Raw genomic sequence first — 12,342 nt, forward strand, 5'->3', positions numbered from 1 at the left:
CCCAGGCTGCATGAGTAAGTGGGGATTATACCTGTCCCAGTTTGTCCCACTTGGGCAGGATCTGGGTTTTTTCTTTTCCCTTTTGATTTGAAAGAATCATAGAATTACAGAATGTCCTGACTTGGATGGGACCCACAAGGATCATTGAGTGAAACTCCTGGCCTTGCACAGACACCCCAACAATCCCATTCTGTGCATCCCTGAGAGAGTTGTCCAAGCACTCCTGGAGCTCTGGCAGCCTCGGGGCTGAGATCATTCCCTGGGGATCAAATAGAATTTGGGTGGATCTCAGGCAGCTGGGGGCAGAGTCAAGGGGGGCTGCTTTGGGGAATGGTTCAGCACAGGCAGCACCCCTTGCCCATAAGACAGCCCTGCTAGCTCCAGTGACCTCAAATTCTCCTGCCTTTGTTTCTCCTTTGGCTGTATTTACTCCCATCACCTCACTGTTGATGTTCTAGACTTTCTTCAGTTCTTTTGAACTCCACAAACTATTTTTAGGAGCTATTAACCAATTTTCTCTCTCCTTTTTTTTCACTTAGTATGTATCTAAAGGCCTGTGTGACTCCTCCAGCTGCCTGTGCTGCTGGCTGCTTTTCCCTGCCCTTATCTCTTTGCTGCAAGCCTGAGCCAGGTTTTTATGCAGCTGTCAGGGAGCAGCACCAGGGACAGCCCTGCTTTGGGAGGTTATTATCCCTCTATGCCCATGATTTAACTGCACAGTCTGAGAGTGGGGGGAACATTTTGAAGTGGGATGAAATAACCTGGCAATTTCCATCGATCCAGGAGGTTAAAAAGGGAATTGGATTTCAGGAGGATGCACATCTCATGCTGCTCCAAAAAGGGATAGATGCTGATCAGCAGGTGGCTTACTGGAGCAGCACTGGCATCTCTGTGCTGGGGGCTGGGGCTGCCTCTGTGCTGCCATGCTGGATTTGGTGGTGATTCCACCTCTGCTTCCTGGGTGCTTCTCTGGGAAGGTGAATTTTCAGACAATCATAGGCAGGACCCACGAGGATCATGAGTCCAGGCCCTGTCCCTGCACAGACACCCCAACAATCCCACCCTGAGCATCCCTGGTGCCCAAACACTCCTGGAGCTCTGGCAGCCTCGGGGCTGTGCCCATTCACTGGGGAGCCTGGGCAGTGCCAGCACCTCTGGGGAAGAACCTTTCCTGAAATCCAACCTCCCTATATGATTCTGTGTTGTTTCCAAGAAAGAGGGTATTTTAATTTAATTTGAGAATGAGGGTATTTTACCTTAATTTGGCCAGCGCATCTGGGTTTGCTGCTGGAATTAGAGCAGTTGTGCTAAGTGATACATTGGGTAAATCAGAACATTGATGTGGCTGGCTCATGGTAGGTACCAGCACAGAAGTGTGTGAGTAATGCAATAGAGCTGGCAATTACAGCAAAGTGCCTGCTTAGACTGAAATTATTGAGCCTCTTGCACACTCTGCACTTTATTACAGCTGTGTTAAGATGTAGCACTTTGCAGAGGGCTCCACAGCTCTGCCAGCAAGTATGTGTTGCTCTCAGAGCTGTGCTCTTGCCAGGAGCTGGCTCCAGGGACCTCCAGATGTGTTTCTCCAGGGCACTGGGCACCAGAGAGGACCTGCAGTGTTGTGCCACTGTGGGCTCATGTTTGCACAGAGCACAGGCACATTTAGAATCAAGATGAAATGCTTTGATGAATTCTGGGTGGAATCATTTAGGTTGGAAAAGTCCTCCAAGATCACCGAGTGCAACTGTTACCTCAGCACTGCCAACCCACTCATGTGCACTCACAGAGAAAGATTTCTTTCCAATATCCCATTTCATTCTGCCCTTGGTCAATGGGAAGCCATTCCCCCTTCTTCTGTCACTCCAAAGTCCCTCTGCAGCTCTCCTGGAGCCCCTTTATGCCCTGGAAGGGCTCTGAGGTGTCCCTGGAGCCTTCTCTTCTCCAGGTGAGCACCCCCAGCTCTCCCAGCCTGGCTCCAGAGGGGCTCCAGCCCTTGGAGCTTCTCCATGGGCTCCTCTAAATTTGTTCCAATGCCTCTTGTGCATCTGTTTCTTAAATCAGGTCATACTTGTATGTAACATATTTCTTCACATGCACATGTTGATAATTGGTTTTGAACATCCTGTGAAATAATGTATTCCAATTTTATTTTTATAGCTATCCCAAAACATTTGATGATTCTCTGGTATGCTGGGTTAACCAGCAGTGAAAAATTTGGCCTCAGTCACTGTGGGTGTATTTAAAATAGGGTGGAAGAAGTTTACTTTCTAAACCTCCAAAAAATTAATGCTCAGAAATTTAAAAAATAGTGATTATTAAAATTCATCTGAATTGGCTGAAAGATTTGACTGGGAGCTGATGTGTGACAAATGGCTTAAAGGTGTTTTAATTGCTTCCCCCAAACACTGGGAGGTCAGGTACTGGTGAGCATCCCCAGTGCTGTCCCGGGGAAGGGATGAGCTGTGGGAAACGTGACTGAAGGAGGAGCAGGATGGGCTCTGCATCACCTGCTGAGTGGCTTTTAGGGATGCAGCTCCCCAGAAGCGCCAGGGCTGGAAAATGGATGTGTTTAACTGGTGTTGAGTGGTCTAGGTGTGGAGTGAAACTGGAGCTCTGGAGAAATACAATTAGGGTCCTCTTGGACTGTAGGAGTGGATGGAGGAGCTGTCAGCTCAGAAGAACCCCGTTTTCCTCTTTCCCTGCTGCTGCCTATCCATATTTAAGAAGTGTAATTGGAGCAAAAGCTGCTTGGGGAAGCCACAGAGATGTAACCAGATCTGGTTTGCTCACCATGGGCTCAGGAGCATCGGGACTGGGGGTGCAAGGCATCTCTGGGAATGCTGCAAGGGCTGTCTGGCTTGTCCCACTGTGCTGGCTGGCCACAGGACCTGGAAGAGAAGCTTCCCAGTTCACATTTAGAGTGTCTGAGGTGCTGGGATGGAGCTGTGATGATTTCTGCCTGAAAAAGCATTTTGGTTGTTTACAGGCTGGGACTGGTGCTGATTCCCGCATCTGTGATGGCTTCACTGTGTTTGGAGGATTCTGAAATGGGGAATGCTGGTCTCTAGGGCCCAAAGCAGTACATGCACAGGAATGTGTGAGATGACCCAGGCTGTATTTGACTTGTGGGTGTTTTTCTCCCCCCAAGTGCTGCAGCCAGAGGTGTGAGATGCCTGTGCCAGGGTTGGGTGAGGTGCAGCCGTGCTCGGCATCTCCCAACTCCCAGCGCCGTGTGGGTTCTGATTCCTGCTTTAACATCTCCTCCAAAGCTCCTCTTAACAATCAGTTTATGTCTCTGCAAATTAAGCTACTGTTTCGCTTATGAAGTGTTTCATTCCACTGATAAGTGGAAGTGGGAAGCTGTCGCATCGCTGAGTACGTGGCTGCAAACCCCAGCACAGCAGATTGTTAATGTGACATTAGAGTTCAGCAGTATCTTGGCAATTGCCTCTGCTGCCTGCTAGGAGGCACCGAGCTCCTCTGGGAGCCAGCCGGTGTGACAGCCCTGTCTGGAGGGCTGACCACTCATTCTTTGAGCAGGGAAGGGCCTGAGGGCTGTTCCATGTCCTTGGGGCAAAGGAGACAGCCCTTCCCTTGCCCCAAGGCACCAAGCACAAAAGCAGAGGAGTGATGTGGGAGCTTGTGGGAGCTGCACCAGCACTGGTTTTGCTTTCAGCCAGATGAATCCCAGTCAGCCTGATCCAGGTGACTGGGGTATGCTGTGGGGCTGGAATCCGCTTTTTGGGCACAGATGGAGGTGTTTGTGAGTTGTCTGAGCTTTCAGGCATTGATACCTTCCATGCCACCATCCCCAGCTTCCCCAGAGGTTTCAGAGGGTAGCATTTCCTCCTGTTTGTTTTCCAGGTGAGCGCTGCTGGGCTCACGGACCGAGCTCTGCCCTGCCAGGAGCTGTGGCTCCTACCTACCCCCACCGGAGGGTACTGCAGATGTGTGCTGTCCCTGGCTGTAGGGTGTCCCCCACGCAGCTGGAATGCTGGGGAAGCCTGGCTCGTTCCTTGGGTTTTGTGTCTGTCGGATCCTCCTCCTTTGCCCTTTTGTCCCCAAACAGTTTTGCTTTGCAAATGCCAAGGGAGGATCCCTGGGGCAGCGTCGCTGCTCCTCTGCCCTCCCAACAGGTGATGAGAGGAAGGGGGAAGAGAGGGATTCAAATTAACCCCGCTCTTGCTGCTGCCCTGTCCAGCCCCTGTCCTGTTGCCTTGGCATAGGCAGGAGCCATCGCCGCTGCCGGTGACCCGCTGACACTCCAAGGTGTGTGTGCCTCAGCCCCGTTTCCTCCGGGAGTGCCGGTGCTGTGCCTTTTCCATAGCAGGGAAACAAGAGTTTGTCCCCTTCTGCCCTGATCTGCTCCCCACTGCCTCCCGCCAGCCCCCTCTGCTCTCCCCGGCTGCTCCGCTCCGCTCATCTGACCTCCTCTGGCGTGTTGCATTTCACCGTGCTCGGTAACGGGGAGCCGATGGCAGATAAGAGGGGTGACAGTGGCAGTGCTGCCGGCTCCCGCTGCGCACAGCAGCCGGCGGATGCTCTGCCCTCCGCACAAGCCCATCGAGCGCCCCGGACCGTCCCCAGCCGCGGCGGAGCCCCTCGGAGGGAGCAGGTGGGAGCCGGGGGAGGGTGGCTGTGCGGGAGCAGCTTTATTTCCCCAGCTGCCAGAGGGGAGCAGCCCCGCTCTCCTCCTCGTGTGTACCAAGGAGGGAGCAGGTGCCGGGGGAGCTGCTGGCAGGGTCCCCGCGGACGCGGAGCCCCCCGAGCATCGCCAGCCCCCTGCTTTGCGTGCAGGGCTGCGGCTCGCCGCGTTTGCTGGATGAATGGCAGCGCCCGGAGCGGGGAGCAGGGGTGGGGATGCTGCGAACAAATTCTGCCCCCCCCCTCAAAAAAAAAGCGCGGACGGGGACTGTGACTGTGCCGGTCACAGAGTGTCCCTGGGCCGTGCTCCGCGCACCCGGCTGCTCAGGCATTTCATTCCCAGGGGAAAGCTGAGCCGGAGTCTATAGGAAAAGAAAGAAAATAAGGGAGGAGGGAAGTGGAGGTCAGGAAGGGCTTTCGGCGGCAGATGGCTGTCCCTGGTGGCGAGGGGGCTGCTAGCAGGGGATGGCTCTGAGCAAGGAAATAGCAATGAATGCAGGTTGTTTATTTTTTAACATGGCATCCACACCGGAGGGATAAAAGGGTGTTCAGGGAGCTTGGGGCTCTGCCAGCTGAGTTACCACCAGTTTTTCTTGCTGTTTCCTCTCTTGGCATGGCTGAGAGTCGCCGTCAGACGCCCCTTTCCCTGGATACGCTTCACTGACTTGATCTGGCTTTGCTCCGTGGGGCTGAGCAAGATTTGGGTGGTTTTTTTCTGAAGCCCTTGTTTTTTTCTCCGCCCAGCTAGCGTCAGGCACTGAGGATGCAGAGACAAGTGCTCCTGACTAGGGGAGGGCTGGCAGGAGGATTTCCCTTCGGGTTCGCAGTATCCCCGTGTCTGCTGTCTGCTGTGGAAAGGCTTTGTGCTGGAGCGTGGGGAGCAGAGCTCACAGGTGACCTCTACTTGGATCAACCTCGCTTGCTTTAAATGCCTGTCCCTCTCCTTAGGCTCAGGTGTTTGGTGACAGGCTGGAAAGTCATGGTAGGTAGGTGCTGCTGGCAGCTGAGGGTGCCTTCGGCTCTGGAAAACAGGGAGGGAGGAAAACTGGTGGACTCTGAATAGCCTTGGGAAGAGCAAGCGGGCATCCTCTCCACGCTGTAAGAGCAGACCCTTTGGAAATTCATCTGAGCAGCCGATTTCTTGGGGTTTCTCATCGCCACTGAGATCAAACCTCATCCCCTTCCCTCATCCGAGGGCCACCACGGCCACGCTGAGCCACCTACTCAGAGGGCAGCTCCTCCAACCCGCCCAGTGCCACCCACTGTGGAGGCTCACAGACCTGTGCCAGCGCTACCGAGGGACCCTTTCCAGCAAGCTCTTCTAAATTTTTTCCTCTTCCTCCTCCACTCAGCTCTGCAGCATCACATGAAATACATGTGCAGCCGCCAGCTGCCCTGAGCTGGGACCCGTGCTTGGCTCAGGGAGGCAGGACTTAGCACCCTCCACATCTGAGGGCTCGCTGGAACGTGCTGTGGACCGTGCAGGTAACTGGTGGCTGAGCTCCCCGTGCCCCGTGCTGGCTCCCGCAGCCCCGCTCCCTCCCGGTGCCAAGGGCCGGCAGCGGGCACGGCCGGCGTGTGGCATGCACCAGTGTGCCCAGGGACACAGGGGCACCGGGAGCCATGGCTTCGTTTGGGAAGCTGACGGAGTATTTCAGCCTGAGGAAGTCGAGGCCGGAGCTGCGCTCCAGGCGCTGGGGCCGGCGGAGCGGCAGCTGCTGCTGTAGTGTCACCGAGTGCAGGTACGGGGCGGCAGCGACCCGCCTGTCCTGGTGCCTCCGAGTGTGCTGGGGCTGTGGGATGGGACGTGCAATCCTCGCTGCTTTGCTTTGTGTTTGTCTCTCTTGGGCTGGGAGGGGGCTGGGAGCAAGCCTAGGGCTCTGCAAGCATCACCCCGTTCCTGTCTGGGGGTCCCACGTCCCTCATTGCTGCGGGATGACTCTGATATGCTCTGTGACCTGGCATCCCTGCCCGGGGCACGTCCCAGGTGTTGGTGCCACATCCTGGGTGTCTGCTGGGTGACCACGTGCACCTGTGCCTGCCTCTGCCTGGTGCTCTCTGCTGTGCCACTGCACTGTCCCCTCATCAGAGGAGTGAGGTCATTGCACCAAAATCGCCCTTCCTTCCACCTGCCCCATGCAAAAGCCTTTCTGCAGGGGCAGCAAAAAGTGGCTTCTCAGGAGAAGTGTAATCTGTGTGTATGAGGTGCTGATGGAGCCTCCTGTCATGTAGGAAGGGTCTGGGCAGTGGAGAGGGGAGCTCCTCTGGGCAGACAGACACATGGCTCATCAGCAGCTTCTTTGGGGTATGGATTGATGAGGGGATCACAGTGGGGATGGGGAGGGCGGCATTTGGGCTGACTGCAAATCCTCTAGTAGCATGTGAGCACTCAGAGTTGTGTTGGGGGGTTTGCACACATCCTTGTTTTGCATGTAAACACAGTTACTGCAATTAAGAAAATTGCTCTGTGCCTGTGTGTCTTCTCCTTGGATGTTTCGTGCAGCCTGTAAGACAGGGCTAGCACTCGGTGCTGCTCTTCCCCATTTGTGTGGGCTCAGCCTGAGCAGCGTGTCCCCAGATCTCCTGCTGACCTGCAGACAGTGCCTCCCTGCTGCTGTGGGGTGTAGATCTGTGCAGGGACACACAGAGCAAAAAATAATGCCAAGTACCACCAAGGAAGGTACACTTACCTTTCTCCCTGGTCGTTGAGCACTTTGTAAGGTAATTACAATATCTCCAGATTCAGATGCAGTTGGAGCCCTCCTGCTGCTGCTGGTGTTGCTGTGAGCTGTGCACAGCCACTGCTGTCTCCCTTCTTCCCTGGGGCTTGACCAGGAGTCGCCTCTTCCCCACTCACTCATTTCTCCGGAAACATTCTTGCTGGAGCCAGGAGCTTTGTTCTGCTCCTAATGGGGCTGTGCACAGAAACCCTGGTTCCTGCCCTCAGGTTTTGGCTGTCCTGGTGGGGGGCTGGGTGTGAGGAAGGTGTGCTGTGCAGGTGCTGCTGAGCACAGGACGTGCCTGGGGTTTGCTGTGTGCCAGTGCCTGGCCCCAGGGACAGGAGGTGGTGCTGCCCCATGCACAGGGTGCTGCAGTCTTGGACCTTGGGGTTTGGGGTGAGTTGGGTGGTTTCCTCTGTAATGGGAGATGTCATGGTGCCTTCCTAGCTCTGGGACATGAGCCACACGTGAGCTACACAGGAGTGGCATTGATGGTGTGTAGCTCATGTACCAGATTTTCCAGGAGATGCTGGCTGTGGATGTGGACTCTGAGCAACCTGCTGTGGTGGAAGGCATCCCTGCTATCATCATGGCAGGGACTGGAATGGGATGAGCTTTAAGGTCCCTTCATCCCGAATCATTCTGTGTCTGAGTTGTCCCCTGCAGCACTGTGGCTCTCTGTGATCAGATGTGGCCACCAGGGCCACTGCCTGTCAGGGCTTAGCCTGGGGCTGCTGACCCTTCCCCCCAGCAGGGATCCTGTGCATGCCCTTGCTCTGCTGTGGCCAAGCTCGAGTTGCAGGGAGCTGTACTCTGCCTGTTTTGCCCCCTGGGCTGTGCAGCTGCTCCAGGGCAGCTCCCCTGGGCTGGATCCCAGTGTGTGGACAGATTTCCTGGTGTCCCTGACCCCACAGTGACAGGGCTCGGTGCACCTGGGGGTGCTGAGCACATTGCCTTGATTGCCTCGGTTGATTATGAAAGTGAAACTAAGTGTAGATTGAAGTGTGGGGTGCTTTGAAATCAGTGTCACTTGTCACCCCAGCTGCTTGAGCTTCTGCCTGTCCCCCCTCCCCCCCAATGTCTGTACCTTGAGAAGCCCCAGGTAATCTCCAGGGCTGGGATCCAAAAGCCAATACAAGGAAGCTGCTGCAGTGTCTGGCCCTGCCCTTGCTCTAGATGGTGCTTCTTCCTGCTCTGCTGGATCAACTTTCTGCTTTTACTTCATTTCTTCACTGTTGTGGGCCAGTGAAGCATGGAGGTAAGATGCTCAGCTCCCACATTTCCACAGGCATGGAGGTAACAGAGATCAGCAGGGTTCAGCAGGGGGATGTGTGACAGCTCTCAGCACAGCCCTGCCCTGGCCTTGCTCAGGGCTGCCAGGCTCCCACCATGCTTCCCAAGGCTGCAAAATCCCCTGGGACCACAGGGAACAGACGTAGGCAGGTACTCAGTCGAGAGCATGCACTGACTGGAGTTATTAAATTCTAAATATAGTGGTCCCACGCATTCTCATAGGACCTCACAGAAAGCAGCAGGTGTGCAGTTACGGTTTTAAATAATATTCCTGCATTTTTAAACTACGCCTCCAGATAAAGCACCATGAGTGAGCTGGGATGAGTAAGTCTGCTGGGCTTGAGAATTTGTGGGCTCCGACTTGTGTGCAGAAGTGGAGCCCAGCAGGAGATCATCTCACTGAGGTGCTTTTGGTCAAAGGCTCGGCTTGCAGAAGCTCTTCAGCCTCTGCCCTCCTGCTCTGCCCCACCTGTGGCACAGAGTGTGTCCATCGATCACCTGGACAGTTGTCCCTGGGGCTGGGAGGCTCCAGGTGTGACAAGGTGGAGCTCAGGGTGTCCCCTGTGCAGCTCTGCTGGGCCAGGGGCTGGCAGTATTAGTGAGCTCCCCAGCCAAGCCCAGCCCAAGGGTACAGCTGATTTATTTGCAGCAATTTCTTTTTGGTCTAGCAGGGGCAGTGATGGATGAACGAGGAACTCCAGGTGACAGCTCTGGAGCAGCAGGGCTTGGGGAGGGATGACAGCCAGGAGCATCGCAGGGCTCTGTGGGTTTGTCTGCAGAGCTGGGTGCAGGGCCTGTGGGTGAAGCACAGGAGGGGCTGGGGGTGCTTGCTGAGCTCTGGGGGTTGTGTTTGTGCTATCTTGTGGTGCCAGCCTTGGTGTGCTTGTGCCCAGCTCTGTGTGGTGTCTGCAAGGGCACAGGGGATCCACTCTGGGGTGGAAGAGAAATGGAAGGGAAAGGCAAGTTACACTCAATAGCTCTTCTTTTGGTGAGCTATTTGTAAACTGAAAGGTCTAGACAACTGATTTTGGGTTCCTGAAGCTTTTTCCAAGTGGATCAGAATGTTGTTGTGTTGTTGTGCTGTCACTGGGCTGAGAGAGTGGCCCTGCCCTGCTGTGAATGAGCCAGGGAGGCTCCAGGGGGGGCTGGAACTCCTGGAACTGGGTGGCACTTCCCAGGCATCTTGGCTGTCAGGTAGCAGTGAGCCAACCTGGCAGAGCACTGGGCTGGGCCCCGGGGCCTGCAGTGATTCTGGGAGGACAGGGATCCCACATCAGAGTTAGTCAGTGTGGGGAATTTCAATTTACAGCTCTTGGAGCTGCTGTCAGTCTGGGTGCAGTGCAGGAAAGCAGAACTGCCAGTTCTATCACCACAAAGGTGACCTGCAACAGCAACTAGTTCATTAAAAAATCATTAAAAATCCCAATTGAAAGTTTTTAAAAATCCCAAGTCCTGTCCAGCGGTGGCATTTGAGAGAAATTTTCTTCTCTAGGCAGGAACTTGTGGACTGACCCGGGGCTGTTCTGAGATAGATCCCTTCCCTGGCTTTAGGAAGCTGATGCCTATTCCCTCCTTGACCTCTCCCCTTCTCTGTGGTCCCTGAAGCCCCACAGAGTCCCCACAGAAGGGCTTTGATGAGCTCCTCAGGAGATCACTGTCTAGTTATGGAAAAGAAGATATTCAGGATGGGGGAGATTAGTGCCTGGGTTTGCATCCTGCTTCCGGGGGGCACCTTCAGCCCTGGAGGCAGCAGGGCTGACAACCCCCAAAAACCTGGGGGTAAAGCCCATTCTTTTCCACACTGACACCCTGATCCATGTCCCCAGTGTGCAGTGTGATGGGTTTTGAGGTGGGGAGGGGTGGTGGGGAATGTTTTCCTGGCAGGATTGTGCTTAGTTGCTTTTGGGTGCTTAAAAATACCTCCTCAGCTCTGACAGCACGTCTATGTTCAAGCACAATTGTGATGGGGGACAGCAGGAACTGGCAAGTTTTGGGGCTGGGAAATTGCACTGAGGGAACAGCTCCTGTGTTAGCAGCACACAGGGTGAGACAGGTAAAGATGCCCAAAGGGTTGACTCTGAGGGGCTGTCCTGCATGGCTGAGAGTTTGACTGACTTTTCCTGCTTTGTTTTTGGCACATTTTGAACAAAAGCTTTCTGCTGCCAAAGGACACGTCCATATGGAAAGATATCTGCATTTAAAGGAGAAAGCTAGCAAGGACCTTGGGAGTGTTTTGGGTTAAGAGGAAAGTTTTTGGGAGTTAGTCAGTAAGGTGTTTGTGACACTTGTACTCCAAACTTCCCAGTGCTCACATCTCCCTTGCCTGCTGAAACACCAGCAGGAAAATATGTGGCTGCATGGATTCCCATTTTTTGCTGCAACAGATCATTGTAACCTGCTAACAAATGGATGTCCATCACCACTGTGTGCAAGTGGTCAGTGCTGGTGCTGGAAGTCCTAAATCCAGTGTGGATGACTCAGCCCATGCCTGTTTCACACAGCATCCATTAATCCTCTTAACTGGAACAGGCAGAGGAGCCTCAGCACTTTCACAGCTTGGCTGGGCCACAATGAGGGAAAGAGCTTCAGGAGCTGGAGCTGCAAACTTCAGCCTCATTCAGCTGGAGGCTGGAAATGTGGTGACAGGTTTTGGGGTGCCTGAGGCTGCACAGCTCTGTGAGGCTGTCTTCAAAGGCAGCCTGTGTTCTCTTGGGTAAGGCTTGTTTGGAATGATGCTCCAAAGACTGGAGCCCCTCTCCCATGGAGACAGGCTCAGAGCTGGAGAAGAGAAGGCTCTGAGGAGACCTTAGAGACGCTTCCAGTGCATAAAGATTATAAAAAGAGGGAGAGCAACTTTTTACATGGGCAGACAGTGACAGGACAAGAGAGGATGGTTTTAAACTACAAGAGGGAAGATTTAGATTAGATGTTGGGCAGGAATTGTTCCCTGGCAGGGTGGGCAGGCCCTGGCACAGGGTGCCCAGAGCAGCTGTGGCTGCCCCTGGATCCCTGGCAGTGCCCAAGGCCAGGCTGGATGGGGCTTGGAGCAGCCTGGGACAGTGGAAGGTGTCCATGCCCATGGCAGGGGTGGGATGAGATGAGTTTGAGGTCACTCCCAACCCAAACCATTGCATGGCTCTGTGCTGTTTCCCACAGCCCTGTGTGGTGCCTGCTGGGGTCACTGGTGCCCTTCAGCTCACAAAGGTGCCCGTGTCTCTCAGTGCTGGTGTCTGTGGTGAGCTGCAGGACTGAGCCTTCCTCCTCTCTGCTGTGCCAGCCTTTCCCCAGGCTGTGTCCCCTGTGTCTCATGACAATGACAAGTTGTCAGACGTGAACAACTGTGAGCAGAGTGGCAGTGCCATGGGAGGAAATGACATTTAGCTTTTGTTGCTTGATTGAGCTGCCTAGGTATTGTAAATTAAACCTGAAGAAGCCTTTTGACTTTCCCTGCTGTTTGCTGCTCTGTGCCTGGGGTTTGTCAGGAGGGGTCTTGGGGAGCAGCACAGAGAAGAAATCTGTCTCCCCAACAGACCTGTCCTTGCAAGGCCAAACCTCATCTGTCCTGGTTCTCCAGGGTTCCTGTGCTCAGGGGGGACACCTGGTGCATTCCCAGTTGCAGCTCCCCTGGTGTGGTCTCAGCTGCACAGAGCTCCTGGTCTGGCCGTGGGCTGTGGCTCTGTCCCCT

The 12,342-nt window shown here is 54.6% G+C and overlaps 1 protein-coding gene across 1 annotated transcript in view; it reads left to right on the forward strand.

The window, feature by feature from the left end:
- Window positions 1-6,238: 6,238 nt before the first annotated feature.
- LOC306809474 (ankyrin repeat and fibronectin type-III domain-containing protein 1-like) overlaps window positions 6,239-12,342 on the forward strand; it is a 183,293-nt gene continuing 177,189 nt past the window's right edge. The window contains 1 exon segment of the mRNA XM_079321035.1: window positions 6,239-6,386. Coding sequence (XP_079177161.1) covers window positions 6,268-6,386 — 119 coding nt within the window. The 5' untranslated portion in view covers window positions 6,239-6,267.

The sequence above is a fragment of the Erithacus rubecula genome (assembly GCF_903797595.1).
Source record: "Erithacus rubecula genome assembly, chromosome: 17".
NCBI classification, from domain to species: Eukaryota; Metazoa; Chordata; class Aves; order Passeriformes; family Muscicapidae; genus Erithacus; species Erithacus rubecula.